General features: G+C 32.1%; 2 protein-coding genes across 6 annotated transcripts in view; one reads left to right on the top strand and one right to left on the bottom strand.

The window, feature by feature from the left end:
* The window catches only part of LOC126748503 (uncharacterized), a 53,550-nt gene extending 45,338 nt beyond the window's left edge, over positions 1-8,212 (top strand). For 4 of the 5 annotated variants that reach the window (XM_050457772.1, XM_050457773.1, XM_050457776.1 and 1 more), the window contains 6 exons: positions 96-507; positions 4,351-4,470; positions 4,531-4,691; positions 4,747-4,916; positions 5,067-5,317; positions 7,700-8,212. In XM_050457772.1, coding sequence (XP_050313729.1) covers positions 96-507; positions 4,351-4,470; positions 4,531-4,691; positions 4,747-4,916; positions 5,067-5,317; positions 7,700-8,020 — 1,435 coding nt within the window. In that variant the 3' untranslated portion in view covers positions 8,021-8,212. Of the gene's footprint in view, positions 1-95; positions 508-4,350; positions 4,471-4,530; positions 4,692-4,746; positions 4,917-5,066; positions 5,393-7,699 lie in introns of all 5 variants that reach the window. The other variant, XM_050457777.1, reaches the window with a different exon arrangement.
* Positions 8,213-9,368: 1,156 nt separating this feature from the next.
* LOC126748748 (cyclin-J-like protein) lies at positions 9,369-14,267 on the bottom strand. Its single transcript, XM_050458175.1, has 7 exons — positions 14,143-14,267; positions 13,139-13,186; positions 12,970-13,077; positions 12,746-12,917; positions 9,976-10,254; positions 9,758-9,923; positions 9,369-9,704 (listed from the first exon to the last, which is right to left on the bottom strand). The coding sequence occupies exons 2-7, from the start codon at positions 13,172-13,174 to the stop codon at positions 9,581-9,583; spliced, it is 885 nt and encodes a 294-aa protein (XP_050314132.1). The 5' UTR covers positions 13,175-13,186; positions 14,143-14,267; the 3' UTR covers positions 9,369-9,580.
* Between the last annotated feature and the right edge of the window lie 95 nt (positions 14,268-14,362).

Below are 14,362 nucleotides of genomic sequence, written 5' to 3'. Positions count from 1 at the left end.
ACAATCATTTTTCTACAATTTGAAGGATACATTCAATCAATAGAACGTAAGTGCTTCTGTATTTGATGAATATACTTATGACTCCTTTTTCCCAGATTGGCCGAGATGGAAGCAGAAGTCCTAGCAGGTCGTCTACACACCTCCCGCCTCCAAGAAGACCTCGAGAGTCTCCTGAGTGCCAAACAAGACTTGGAGGAGCAACTAAAAGCGATCGTGACGCAACGTGGCGAAGTGAACTCGCGCATCCACGACTTGCACTTGCAATTCGTCGCGAAAAGTGCCCAGGGTGAGGAGAAATCCTCCAGTTCGAAGGATTCAAAGTTGAGTTCTAGTCAAAATTGGACAATCCCTCGTCGACGCGGTTCTTGTAGTGAACTCGATAGTGTTTTAGGAACGAGAATCCCGAAAACCGGAGTACCGGATAGCAGGAAGGTCGCGGCCATTTTGAAGGAGTATGATCCGGTCGTGTTGCAGAAACATTTGTTGGTGTCGACTGTGCAAAATCAGGTAATTGAACATCATTAAAGGATATTGGTTTACTTGTACCTGTAATCGGGCCTGCTTAAGAAGGACAAACCAGAAAATTGATATTGAGCAATATATGTTGCAGTTTACGAGTCAATGCCATTAGGAATATCATATAACTTAGTTGAGGGTACAGTACGCCCTGTATCCTAGCCAGTTTTATTATCTATGTATCTATTACAAAAAAAAAATCAATTTTAATAATAATTAAATATCTGGATGTTTCATGCAGTGGCTCACCTAGGTGACCTAACACCCTTGCAGTGCTGCTATTTAAAGAAAAAGTAATAATTACAGAGGTTTTAATTAAGAAAAGTTAAGCAACATTAACCTATGTATTAATTTATTTAAGTAAATGCAATGATAACAGTATCAAAATCAAATTGCAACTCAGCATCTACTTGACTGAATACCCGTCTATGCAAAGAGTTACAATATTTAAATTTTCCCAACCATCTCAATCAATAATGAATTTTAAATCATCCTTACAATTGATAAAAAATAAATCAATTTCATAATCAACCATAAAAGACCAAAATCCAAATTAAGCACCAGCATCTGTAGTATCCTTGTGCTTATTTTGATAAATGTATGTTCTACTTTCGCTTTTTAATATTTATATGTTTTTATGTCTAATATCCACTATAAAAGTATAAAAAATGTTTGGTTCAAATTAATTTAAATATCATATATTAGCATTTGAGTTACTCCTTGGCAGTTAAATTAATCTTTGCTTTTATTTCTAATTTCACAACTGTGGTCAATATGTGTGCGAAATCCCTCATTCTTATAAATAAAGATACTGACCTCCGAAACATATAATGACCTTACATTGTATATAACACGTTGGTTGGATAAAGCCTATTTTGTATAGTGGTGTAAACCATTTTTTATACAACACAATTATTCCATATTTTACCAATGATTCTACATTCAGACTTGATATTTCTTGATATATAAAATTCGTACACTAATACCAATCTTAGAAATTGTTCGTCCCATTTCAAATGCATGACAGCATCCAAATATTGAAGTTCTGAAACTTCTCTAAATCCCTCTATTCGAATGTTGTGAACCATTTGCCATAGTTATTGAAGACGCAGTTTAACTTAGTTCAAAGTTAACTTAAACATAAATTTTATCCTGCATTAACATGTTGCCGCGACTTTGCTGTTTCATTTACTATGTTAAAATTGTTCATATTGGCACTAAAAGGACGTTTTATGCCTTGAATTACTTACCACTCTTAGCAGTGACCTCTTATAAAACCGCCTGTTTGAACTTTTATTAAAGAGATAAAATCGTCCTGACAACAAGTATTAAACTGGCAGGTGCTTTTTAATGTAAACCAGTTTTAAAGATTTATTTTGCTCTCGTTTTTAGTGCCCACTGCTTTTTTACCGTTTAAAAAATTACTTGTCGTTCAAGGTGAGTCGGTAGTTTCACTTAAAAACTTATTTTTTCATTTATGGTCACATTTGACCAGTTTCCAAAGGTCAAACACAGCAAAAAATAAATTGGTCTGAGAAAACAAGGGCTTATTCTCACATTTTGGCATCCTTATTCAGGTTATTCAACTAACCAAATTACATCCTTTTTTAAACGCGTTCTTTTGTTCCCTGTACTAAAAACTATTTAATAAGATTTTAATAATACATTTCCATTTACGATTCGTATTTTTTTTTCCTGTAGAATGAAGGTCATTAAAACTCTGTTCACCATATCATATTTGATACTGTTACATGACTAAGATATATTGTATCTTTTTAGGAATTTTTGTTCAAGGATGAAAATATGAGCTCACCAATATGAAAGTAAACTATGATCGTTTAAAAATATCGCTAGGGCTAAGGCTCTAGTAAAGTCGTTGATACTTGTGAGAAAACTGTATTGTAAATAATTAGCGAACCATTAACATTTAATTATAAATAAATAAATACAAGCAAATTACATTTTAAAGTACTACTCGTTTAACTTTGTTTACACGCTACTAAGCTAATATTTAATTTCTAGAATGCAAATTAAAAAAAAAAAAATTATGTGTATTGATTCAGAAAGTAATTAGTTTTTAACGCGGTACCGCGAGTTTCGATTGACTGTTGGCCTTGGTTCTTGTAACCTTGTTGATACAATTCGATGGGACCGTGAGTCAGTTGATTTGTTTTTAGCTATAAAATTAAATTTTACTTCATATACAAATTAAGAGGAAGAGATCTAGCAACAAAAACTACTAATTATTATTCTAGCCATAAATTTAAAAAAATAACTTTGTATCCCCTTGCATATATAATATTTCTCTGACGCTATTAGTCGAAATCCTATTAGGCGATTAGTAACGAGTCACGTTTAATCCCAAGTGCTCCGTCTTAAGCAATTATTTTACTTATAGCTTCTTGTTGAAGATAATTGAATATTGTAGTAATATAAGGAACACTGTTATTTTATTGATTTTAATAAATATTTCCTTTTATTCATCATGCTTTTCACTCACTATGTCGTTTAAAGACTTATCTTCATAGCACCTTAAACGATTATGTAAATGTATTTATTAATATTACCATATGGTGTAGTGATATGCCAACAAACCCGTTGCATGTCCACACTAGTAAATTATTCAGTTCGTTTCTGCCTAATTCAGATACAAATGACGCTTTATTTAAAGTAGTCAGTCACAATAAAGGTTTCATAGATAAATGTGTTGCGGTATTCTTGGACCTAGCCAAGGCATTTGATACAGTGCCGCGTCAAAAATTGCTTGAAGTGCTTAGTATAAGCAGATACTAAAAATGAAGAATATAATTAGTGATAATATTGAAATGGGAGTTCCACAAGGCCCATTGTTATTTATGCTCTACATAAACTCGCTACTAAAAATTACCCGAATAGATGGAGAAATAATTTTATATGCAGATGGCACAGTATGTCTGTTTAGTGGAGACACTTGGATGAGCAAAAATCAAAATTTGGCTGGATTAAAATACACTATTTCTAAAAATTGATAAAACCACTTTTATTGCCTTTTCACTAAACAATTTAATTATTCAAAATAGTAGTGGTAGTGTATTTGATATAAAGAAGGAGATTGGTACTTATGAGCACAAATTTACAAGAACCTTAACTGGAATGATCAAGCTGTGACTCTCAGTAAAAGAATTAGATGTTTTATTCATAATTTTTATGAGTGATTGGTTGAATCAATAATTAAATGATAATGCCCTTCACACACTTAATGTAATACAAACTTACATATTGAACATCATATTTAGGAAGGATAGATTACTTTCTATTGAACGTTTATATTGTGAAAACTCCATTTTAAATGTACTTTACTTTCATGCTACTGTCATGTTTTACTATAAAAATCCTCAGCTTAAAATAGCTTCGCATCATACAACACAAGACAAAGAAGAAATTTACATGTATCAGTTCAACATAGAACTGCAATATTTACATTTTAAATAGGCTCAAAAGTAATGTTTAATTAGTTAAATATTTTCAATTAAGAAGATTGAACAGTTTTTAGTACAAAAATGTAGAATGTTAGTCACTGTTGTAGATGCAGCTCTCATATCCTATATTATGTATGATATATTTTTCTTAATAAGTTACTGCTTATACATGGATATTGTATGTATCTAGATAAATATATAGAGTAATTTCCTTTTTACATGTTTTAGTATTAAATTGTAGTGACAGATACAGGATTTTGTCTTCCTAGGTCTATGCTGCCTTTCCTATTTACTAATGTAATTTCATTTGATTACAATTATGTATGTGTATTAACAGGATTTTAAATAACTAAATAAATTGTTGTTTTCTTTGCAGGTGTTGAAGCAACAGTTAGATACAGCAGGGGGAATCGAACTGGGACTGAGAGCGAAATTAGATAAGGCTGTGGAAGAAAATCAAGATTTAAAAAGTGATGTAAATAGATTAGTTAGTCAGGTAATCAGCGAGTGTTTTGTTATTTGTTAAGTGATGAAGATTACCTTGTGCTTCTTTTAGTTGGAAGATAAAACAATAGAACTAGAAGGTACCAAAGCTCGGGTTCGAGCGTTGGAAGACTTTCACAAACCCCCTAGTGCAAATAAAAGTTGTTCACCAGATATTATTCCTAATTTGGACGTGACGTCGGACTACAGACCTCCTTCTAGGACTGAAATCAGGTGAGGAATCACTTTTATTTATTTTAGTTTTTTTTTACGATAAAGTCCTTTTAAGTACTGCGAGCATGAAGGCGATGTCCCCAATACAAATGACCTTGATAGACCACACAAGCAGTACTGAGTCGGCGCACGATCAAGCCGAAAGTAACAGGAGTAAAGAGGGATCAAAGAGGAGACCTAGTAAGATTCCTTTAAAAAGTTACTCTGCACCTAAGCCTCCTGGAGGTATGTACTATTTTGTGTAAGGTATTAATTATCAAATCATATCAAAGCTTTTAGTTTAGTAATCATAGTTCACACATCACTCACGATATCGCATACACATAGAAAGAGAGAGACAAGTAATTCACAAAAAAAAAACTCACGCACTCGCAGGTAAACATAGCCCATCAGCACCGCGCAGCCGTAGCGGCGACTCACCGCACCGTTCGCACTCCGCGCATTCATGGCGGAACCGGAGCGCCGGCGACTCCTCGAACTCGCTGCCGAAGTCGCGCAACAGCTCGCTGGTGTCTGCGCGCGACTCGCTATCGTGCAAACTGCGCAGCACCGAGTCGATCTACAAGAGTAACTCGCCGAGCCAAACGAGCACGTTGAAAAAGTGGACGCCGACGAAAGATGAAAAGGTACGATCGAAAACAAGTTCGTCAATATGGAATTTCTTTCGGCGGGACAGCAATCAATAGTGATTTTTGAGTGGAGTAAGTCAGGCTTTTTGATTTTTTTTTTTTGAGGGGGTTTTCGCTAGAGGGAGCTTGGTTTGCTTTGCTTAATTTGGCTTAATTGAGGAGTAGAGAGGGTAGTTTTGGGCTTAGTAGTTAGTTTGGTAAGTAGTTAAATCCATGAGATGACCACAGATTGTTTTGCAATAGGCGTTGTTTAATTGCATTTGGTTTTCTAACAGGCCCTTAATTCAGGTTGCCAGGACCATTTAATAAAATAGTGCCTGATTTCTGTCAAATCCTAGGTATTGCTTAGAAAATGCTAAAGATTATATACAGTTAATTATAAATTATATTACGTAATCATTATTAAGTCGTAAAGAAGAGCTTGGGCAAAAAAAAAACATCAATACTAGAAGGATCTTTCTCTATTGGACTCTTAAGGGCGATTCAACAAAAAAAAAAACACTTAATTCGACATTAGAGCTTTATGTCCAATCTGAGTGTAAAACTTTTTTTTAAATCGATTTTTGATTTTATTTTCTTAATTTCTCAAAAACGCCAATTTGTCGAATTTTTTACAGTTTATTAATTATTTTCATAAGGAATTGTCACATTTAGTCCGCAATTTTTTTGTAAATGCGTGTTATTTCTATAAATAAAACAACTAAAAATGCCACTTTTTGTCGTTTGATTTTATTTGCATTTCTTGTTCTTTGTTTTCACATCATTTCAATCATATCTCAACACGTTTCTGACCTCCATAAAAAAAACTAAAATCCTTCAAAAATTACCTGAAAAATACCCAATTAAAAACTTTCAATAAACTAGTTAATAAGATGCTACTTTTGGTGTTTAAATTTTAAATAAGAATTGCAATAACATCGTAAATGGTTAGCGGATTAAAATGTATTTATTTTGTGTGTACAGCACCATTTTTTTCTGCGTTTTATTTGTTTTAAACTAAGCAATTAAACATTAAAAAACATTTTTAACGTATTAATAAAAAGTCGATTAAAAAAAATTTACATTTTGTATCTCGAAAATGAAACGTCTTCGGACAGACGTTTATATGAACTTTTTTACTTACAAAATTAAAAGGAATCACCCCTTAAAATTAAAGTCATCACAAGTCCTTTTAAATAATTCTTTATTGTGCGACGTAGATTTATATTTTTAAAGATATTTAAAGGAAAAACGTTTTTTTTTTGCAAATCACTTTATCCTTTACTCAACTTCTACGCCCATTTAGCAATTATGGTATAAAAAGCGCATACTGGAATTTTATTATTTGAAAAAAAAAACAGCCGGATGTTTGTATTTTTTAAACAATAGGACAAACGGAAGTATCCCAATTTAATAAAATGCTACTCGAAAGCGAGCTGGTCAACCGCATTTCCGCATTATGCCCATTATGTAGGCTCGCGGTTATTTATTATAGGATTTTTTTAAATACATCGTTTTATTTAGAATCATACGAAAAAAGAAATTTACGAGCGTATTCTATGATCAAATCTTCAAGGTTCTTTCAAAGATTAACTCGTTGCTAACTATATTATATCCGCCAAGTTTAAAATAAAAAAAAAAACACTCGGTGTTACTCAAATCCGTGCGCTACTGATGTGCAATTACCGTTGTGCAAATTTGGTTTCGCTCCGATTGTTAATGTGCAGATAAATTTACGGTAGCCATTTTATTACGGCAATTCAGATTCACACTTTCTACAAAATATGATGTTTAAATCTTAAGCGAAGCAGTGGAATTACTATAAAAATTTTCCCTTTTCCGTAAACGATCGACAAAAATCAGCAAATTAAAGGACATGCAACCAAATGCAATTAAACAAACATAAACCATTATGAAAAAAATTGTTTCTTTGTCATTTTATATCACAATAAACTGGAAGTAATTATGTTGTTAGATGTATGCATTAGAAACTTTTTTATATAAACTAAGCCTGCACTGTATTTTCACCAAAAGTAAACTTATAATCTGACATTGTTTGGGTCAAATTAGTCAAAATTTTCTCCACAAGGATTGCAAGTAAGTATATAGAGTTTAGTGGAGAGTAGCATTGATTGCACGTTGCCTATTAACTACATATTGAAATAACCGCATTATTTTCATTTATGCAATAATATTCCGTTTATTATACGAGGTTTATGTTGCAATTAAATTATTCTTCGAGAAGCTCGCGTATGCTACCGGTATATACTGTGATGTAAGCTAATAACCTGTAATTTTGGATGTTAGATTACCAAATATATTTGCCCTATATTCCATTGTTTACAACATTTTGAAAGTACTTAACTATACACTTTATTAAATTAATCTAATTCCTTCTAGGTTCAAAACTCAACACCACCCTCCGGAAAATCTCTATCTCCATGGATTCTCTCTTCATATAAAACTGAGCCTGTAGAATATCCAGACTCCTTGATGGAGAAAAACTCCATTCAATCAACCAACGCCTTATCTGAGAATCACACTTTTCAAACAGCCAATAACTCAACGTTCCTCTGGACAGCACGAAATGACTTCTACGACAGTATAGACAGCAACATGGCGTCTTCTAGTTGCTATTACAGATCCAACGGCGAGGATCTTGCTGAATGTGATTCTCTGGAAAGGGAGTTGCTTACTAATTTGTCCTTTGGAACAAAATAATAGGCAAAGTGGTCTGAGAGTAAAAAAAACTCTTAAACATTAAGCATAAGCTGCTCCACTCAATTTAGTGGTACTGGATATAAATATCAATGTATAGCTAGATTTTTATTTTTTTATTTGATCCAATTGCATTGCATATTGGAGAAAAGCTCAGTTGCACTGTTATAGATTTATTTTAAAGTAAAATGTGAATGAATGAAAAAAGATCTACTACCTATACCCTATTATAATAGACTTAATATTGATATTTTACAGTCAGGGCATAAACCTTTTATATAAAAAGTGCTTCTATTAAAAAAGACACAAATGCTTTAGGAGACTCCCTCTCTTTATGCACTGACTGCAAAACCACTAGAAAATGTATATTTTCTTAATATACACATTATTGTAAATATAAACCGGCGCATTCCACGATTCATTTTTTTTTAATCATTAATTATTGCATTTCTGTTTTTCTATTCATAAAAAATGCATTTAACAATTATTATAATTGCGTGGGCTCTTTCACTGGCCGCTGTTCTGCGGTGCTTATTAAAGAATAGTGAAAGTTACAAATTGATGGTTTTGTCAATAATTATTTTAAAGCTTAATATAATGGTATGCAACAAAAGGAGTATGCTTATTTATTTTTTAATTAAGTGTTAATTACTGGTTTCCAATAGGTTGTACGTCTTGGTTAGAGTTAATTGCTTATGTTCATCAGCCCTGCAATAACTTTCGTAAATAATAATTGTTATGCTTTTAGTTTATGCACCCTTGTATTATAAGACTTTACAGGATGGTCCTGTTTTTCTAAGCTTCTGTTAGAATTTATTTATTATTTTAAGTGGTTAAACGTATATAAAAGCCATGGTTATAGTTAAACTTTAAAATGCTTAGTATCACCTTAAAGTTTAATTATAAAAATGGTTGTAAGTACTACTTAGGACTGTGATAAGAATTTTATAAGAGAGGTGGCGCTTTTTTTTTATTTTACTTTGCAATTTTATTGTTTTTTTAATCGAAGTGCATTTACAAATAGTAGTCAAATATTTTTCTAACAGGAAAATCGTGCAATTTTATTAAACGGAACGTAGAATGTTATGAAACATTGTCCTATTAGTAATTTTCAATAAATGCCACATTTATATGGAATTTGTGATATTTTAAAATGCTCATCACAGAAGTGTAGCTAAATCACTATTATTTCTCTATTAAAGTGAAATCAGTTCTTTGCAATTTTTGACTGACGTTACGACTTGTATTATGCTATGTAAACTAATGTATATAGGGAAATTTTCTTGTTTATAATAAATGACATATCGAAAATATTGTATTTTATTTTTTATAGCACAATAAAAGATTTAAACACTTTTGTAACAAAAAAACTTTATTAATAAATTATAGAACTTCTAATGTTTTTTTTACATGAAAGCACCAAAGGTAGAAAAAAAGGATACAAAAATAACTTATTTTGTTCGTTTTTTTCTTGTATAATATTAGGCTCACTACTAAGAGTATTATTAAATATGATCAGAAGATAGAGAAATATATACAGAAGCTTTGGAAGTAAAACTAAATTTATGTTTTCCTGAGGAAAAAACACTTGGGACAGCTCACAATTTTGCAAGTTTCACAGTAATTATTCTTGAAAGTACAAATGAAACTTGAGTAAGGGAGCATCGGCTCCACTCTCTGACTGTACCTAAAAATGTGTGTTTAATAAAAAAATAATTGTAAATGGTGCTATACACATACTTGTTTACACTTAAGGTACATAAAAGGGCCTGGATATCATCTATTTTATAATCTGTTATTTCAGATAAATAATCCGTCCAGGGTGGTAAGCCACACTCAATTCTACTGGCTGATATAATTGCCGCGGCAAGAAGGGAAGGTCTGAAGTCTTGCATGTAGTGGACGCCTGAAAAATTGATTGTATGAATTCATATTGTTATGACTTACTTCAGACTTACTTTCAATAACTTGATCAAGGTATTCCAAGACCTTTTCATTAAGCGTGAAAACCATAGAGCGCACAGTCTCGCTCCTGTTGCGTAATTCCTCAGCCGTCACTGACACCTGCATAAAGTAGTGGGCGTAGTGAGCAGCAGTCGGATACCGGATGTACCAGCAGAAGAAGTTAAGGATGACAATTTCCCAAAATTTATGCTCTTTTACTGTGTAACGGTTTTGCACTATGGCGTTTAGCTCGGATATTTTGGGAACTTGTCTGACGTGTTCCTCGAATTTTACTAAAATATGTTTGGCTTTATTAAATATATGAAAATAATTTGAGGTTCTTGTCAACAATATTTCTATAATACAACTGAAACTATAGCATTAGTATTTGTTGGGGATTAAATTGATTGCTAATGATCTTATTACGTACTATTCTAGTTTAGCTGAAAATTGCTCTAGGAACATACAATGTGACAAGTTTTAAATTGTTTTTGACTCCGTAGGTTCCTAAAACATTCCATTTTCCCAATTAATATAATTGCCTTTAAACACACGATTATTAAGGGAGGGAATGAAGAACGTCCCTCAACCTATTGCTCTGCTGCCAATTCTTTCTCAAAATTATGGAAATGCTAATTAAAAAGCAGGTTTTGCATTTTTTATTGAAAAATAAAGTGTTCAGCATAGTTCATTTAGGTTCCTAGAAAACAAATCTACTAATAATGCTATTTTTAATTTCTTGGAGAAGCTTTAACTACAGAAAAATGATCAGAGGGTTTTACAGCGGCACTGCCCTATGACCCAACAAAAGCATTTGATTGTGTGAATCACAGGGTTAAAGATTTGTGGATTCAGAGGTTGAAGGGTCATATTTAAATAATAGGGTATAATCAATAAGACTTGTGATCTGTATTTTATATTTCTGTATCTAATGATAGCCATTACAATAGCCGAAATGCATTTTAGAGGTTAAATATGTTTTACATTTTATTGTGGAATGAACTTTATAGGTTCACTCTTCAACCCAGTATGTTACTATTTTATTTTTGTTGCATCATGGATTCGAATATGTCTGGAAAATTTATTACTATGTTTGCAGATGATGCTCCTGTCTTGCGAAATAACAGAGATGAGGAATCTTTGATGAACCTCCAGCTAATTAAAAAATTGGTGGGACTCTAATAAACTTAGTCTCGATATTTCCAAAGCAAAGGTTGTCTTTTAAGGGCACTCTAGCACTACAAATTGATAATAAATTAAAATTTGAACATCATATTGAACTTCTTAGTAAAAAATTGTCATCCAACTTATACACAAGAATAATCTGTAACGAATTGAATAAAAAGTATTCCATAAAACAAACATATAAAGTAGGGTACTTCCTATTCCTAAAAGTGCCCAGGTGCATGATGCAAAAGTGGTATAAGCCAAGAATGTTCTCGACTTCTGAGGTTTTTATTTTAACATCTTTAGTAGATTTTGATACGTAATACATTTTATTAACGAATCATTAAACGTGAAATCATTTTCACCTAACTAGATCTAAGGTTTGTTGACATTTCGACACCCTATAGGTCCACATATTTACATTTTATTGACTATACAATTTGCTACCACCGGATATTAAAACAACCATAATTTTAACAAGGAGGAAAAACTGATGTTTTAATAAAGTGTCCACAAAAATGAGTAGATTCATGATTAATGAGACTTAGGTTGCTTGTGGCTTTGAATTTTTTTTTTATGAAGTATTGAAATTTTCGAAATAGCATTTTGTCATCATTACTTGTTAACTAAAACTTGTTGATAGTGAAGCAATAGCCTATACTTGCAGTGTTAGATGTTCTGTATTGTCTGTAGTTCTTGATCACATTTACCTTTTAAGGTCTTTAATTTTTAGTTTAATCTAGATAAGAACTGTAAAATATCCTAAAGTAATTTAATATATTTAATAAACGTATATTTTATAAACACCCTGTGTTCGTTTAAAAGTGTCTCAATCATACATCCTTGAAAATCTATACCCTAAACATAAATATTAATGTAAGCAGAGATTGAGAGAGACCCAAAAAAAGTAAAAGAGGCAGTGAGTGCTAGCACTTCGGCTTATAAAGAGCCATGAGTGGCCATAGTGGACCAGGTGTAGTGTGGTGGATATTAGAATGGTTGTGATTGTTTTGTGCACAGGTTAATCATGTCGACATGTGAGTAATATTTTATATTGTTGTTGTATAAGTCCATACTCTGTATACCAGAGTTTGTCGCTGTTTAGCGAGGTATTCGCCCAGGAATGCCCTCTGAGCGCGCAGTTTCTTCGAGTTGGCCTTGTGAGTTATAGAAGGCCCTCACTTGTCTTCTCGATTGACACATTTGGATTCTAAGATCTCGGTATATGTTATCTTAGTTTCCGAGTGTTGAGATGCTTACTGCTTAGCGGCAGTGGAGCGTCTGGGGTAGCCTTAACTATTTTAGGGGACACTAGCTAGTCGTCGAAGATAGAAGATATATATGTAAATTATAAGCAAACATAAAGTAACTATATTGACTGAATCAAGGGGACCGAGGTTTCCCGGTGAGTAAACTTAATCTTTATTAGATGGGTCAGTACAGTAAATCGTAAACATTTTTGTTTCATGGTACTCTCAATCTCTTGCTGTATACATGGTGGAACTGGCTGAATGAATTGCATTGTCAATACTCACGTAAGTTTAATTTTAAAATACCCAAATTTTTACAGAACTTTAATACTGAAGCATATTTGATTTGACTTGATACTTGTCTTACCTGCTAGTAGAAGACACACGTTGGTCATTACAAGGATCTTTTGCGGTACAATATTATGCGAATCCATGAAAATATCTACTAAATATACTGCGAGGTGGAGGCAACAATGACTGAACTGTTTGTCTGTGCATACTTTTTTTAGGTAGCGTACTATGCCTGATCTGTATGCAAGCTGAAAATATAATTTTTAAATTTTTTTGATGTGTTTTAATGGATGTAAAAACCTGTGGAGCGTTATGGTAAAATGGAATAAGGTTTTTCTCTCTTTGGCGGGTCACTTCTTTAAAACTTTCGAGGTACTCCTTGATATTTTCCCAACTCTGATTTTCGACCTAAAATTCATCGAATATGTGATTTTTTTATGAATAAATTATACTTTAAAAAAATACTTACGTACGCTAGTGAATCCTTATTAATTAAATTATTCATCCTTAATTCGTCCTGAAACAAAATTAACTGTACTTAGTGCGACTAACCGACAACATTTTCAAGAGTCGGTTCATCAATATTTATAATCATTGGTATTAATTTTTTGAATTTTTCAGCTTAGTATGTGTTTACTATACTGTTGTGTCCTATCTGTTTTTCAGGCATACAGAAATAAAAAAAACAGTTTTTTCTGTGTATACTAAAATATTTTTAAAAAATACGTAAATACTGGCCTGGTTTTTCATGTCTGATAAGATACTTGGAACGTCAAAAAATACGAGGTAAATTGAATAAGAAGTTAGGATTATTTAGTTACAGTGTGAGGGAACTTTATATTAAATTAATTGAATACAAGCTCACCCCTTTAAAATATTCACAATATAATACAACTATTCAACTGAATAATCAACTATTAAATGGCTTATGGCAGCTATATGTCCATAACATTTAATGGATATTAGATAAAACTATAATATAGCTTAATATTTATTTTATGTTTCTCGGTATTGCATAGCAATATATATACAGAGGGCTTGACATTTTGAAACTAGAAATTCCTTTTTTTATTTAAGCTTATTCAGTTGAAGATTCAGTTTTCGAAAACAGTTCAAGATTGTTCTATCTGAAATGTGTAGAATTCATCATAGTATTCAAAAATACACTTATCAAAATAAATAAAACATTTTTTGTGTTTTAGACTATGCAATATTGAATAAAGATTTGTTAAATTAAAAATTAATTATAAATTGCAGCGATTGTTTATAAACCAATATCGACCGTCAATTAATTACAAAATCATTATTATTTATTGCAGTGATTCCCATAGGCCAGTATAGGTCTTAATAAAGGTCCAACTTAATAAATGGGGTATTAATAAATAATTGAACTGTATACAATAACTCCTTTTTTCCGTTCTTGTATAAAGTGTGAGTCACCTGTATTGCTTGCTTAATATTTTGAATACTTACGTCTTCTAATATTAAATAAACCTGGAACTTTCTTAATTATCACTAAATCAATTTCGACAAAAAAAAAAACTATTATTTCGCGGAAGAATCAATGGAGCGTGGGTTCGCTAAATTTTCCCGCCTAGCTCTAATATTCTTACTCTTCTCAATAACTTCCTTAGAAAGAGGGGTTAAGTCTTGAGGCTGTAGAGGTTGTTTTTTTTCTGTATAGTAAAATGGG

This window comes from Anthonomus grandis, chromosome 22 (genome assembly GCF_022605725.1).
Source record: "Anthonomus grandis grandis chromosome 22, icAntGran1.3, whole genome shotgun sequence".
In the NCBI taxonomy this organism is placed as follows: domain Eukaryota; kingdom Metazoa; phylum Arthropoda; class Insecta; order Coleoptera; family Curculionidae; genus Anthonomus; species Anthonomus grandis.
The sequence above is the reverse complement of the archived record's forward strand: the minus strand, read 5'-3'. Positions and strand labels throughout refer to the sequence as shown.

Coding starts and splice junctions, on each gene's coding strand:
- LOC126748748 (XM_050458175.1), bottom strand. CDS start 13,174: ATGAATAATTTAATTAATAAGGATTCACTAGCGTAC. Junction 10,255..12,745: donor CGTGTGTCTTCTACTAGCAG/GTAAGACAAGTA, acceptor AACATATTTTAG/TAAAATTCGAGGAACACGTC. Junction 9,705..9,757: donor TGTACCTTAAGTGTAAACAA/GTATGTGTATAG, acceptor ACACATTTTTAG/GTACAGTCAGAGAGTGGAGC.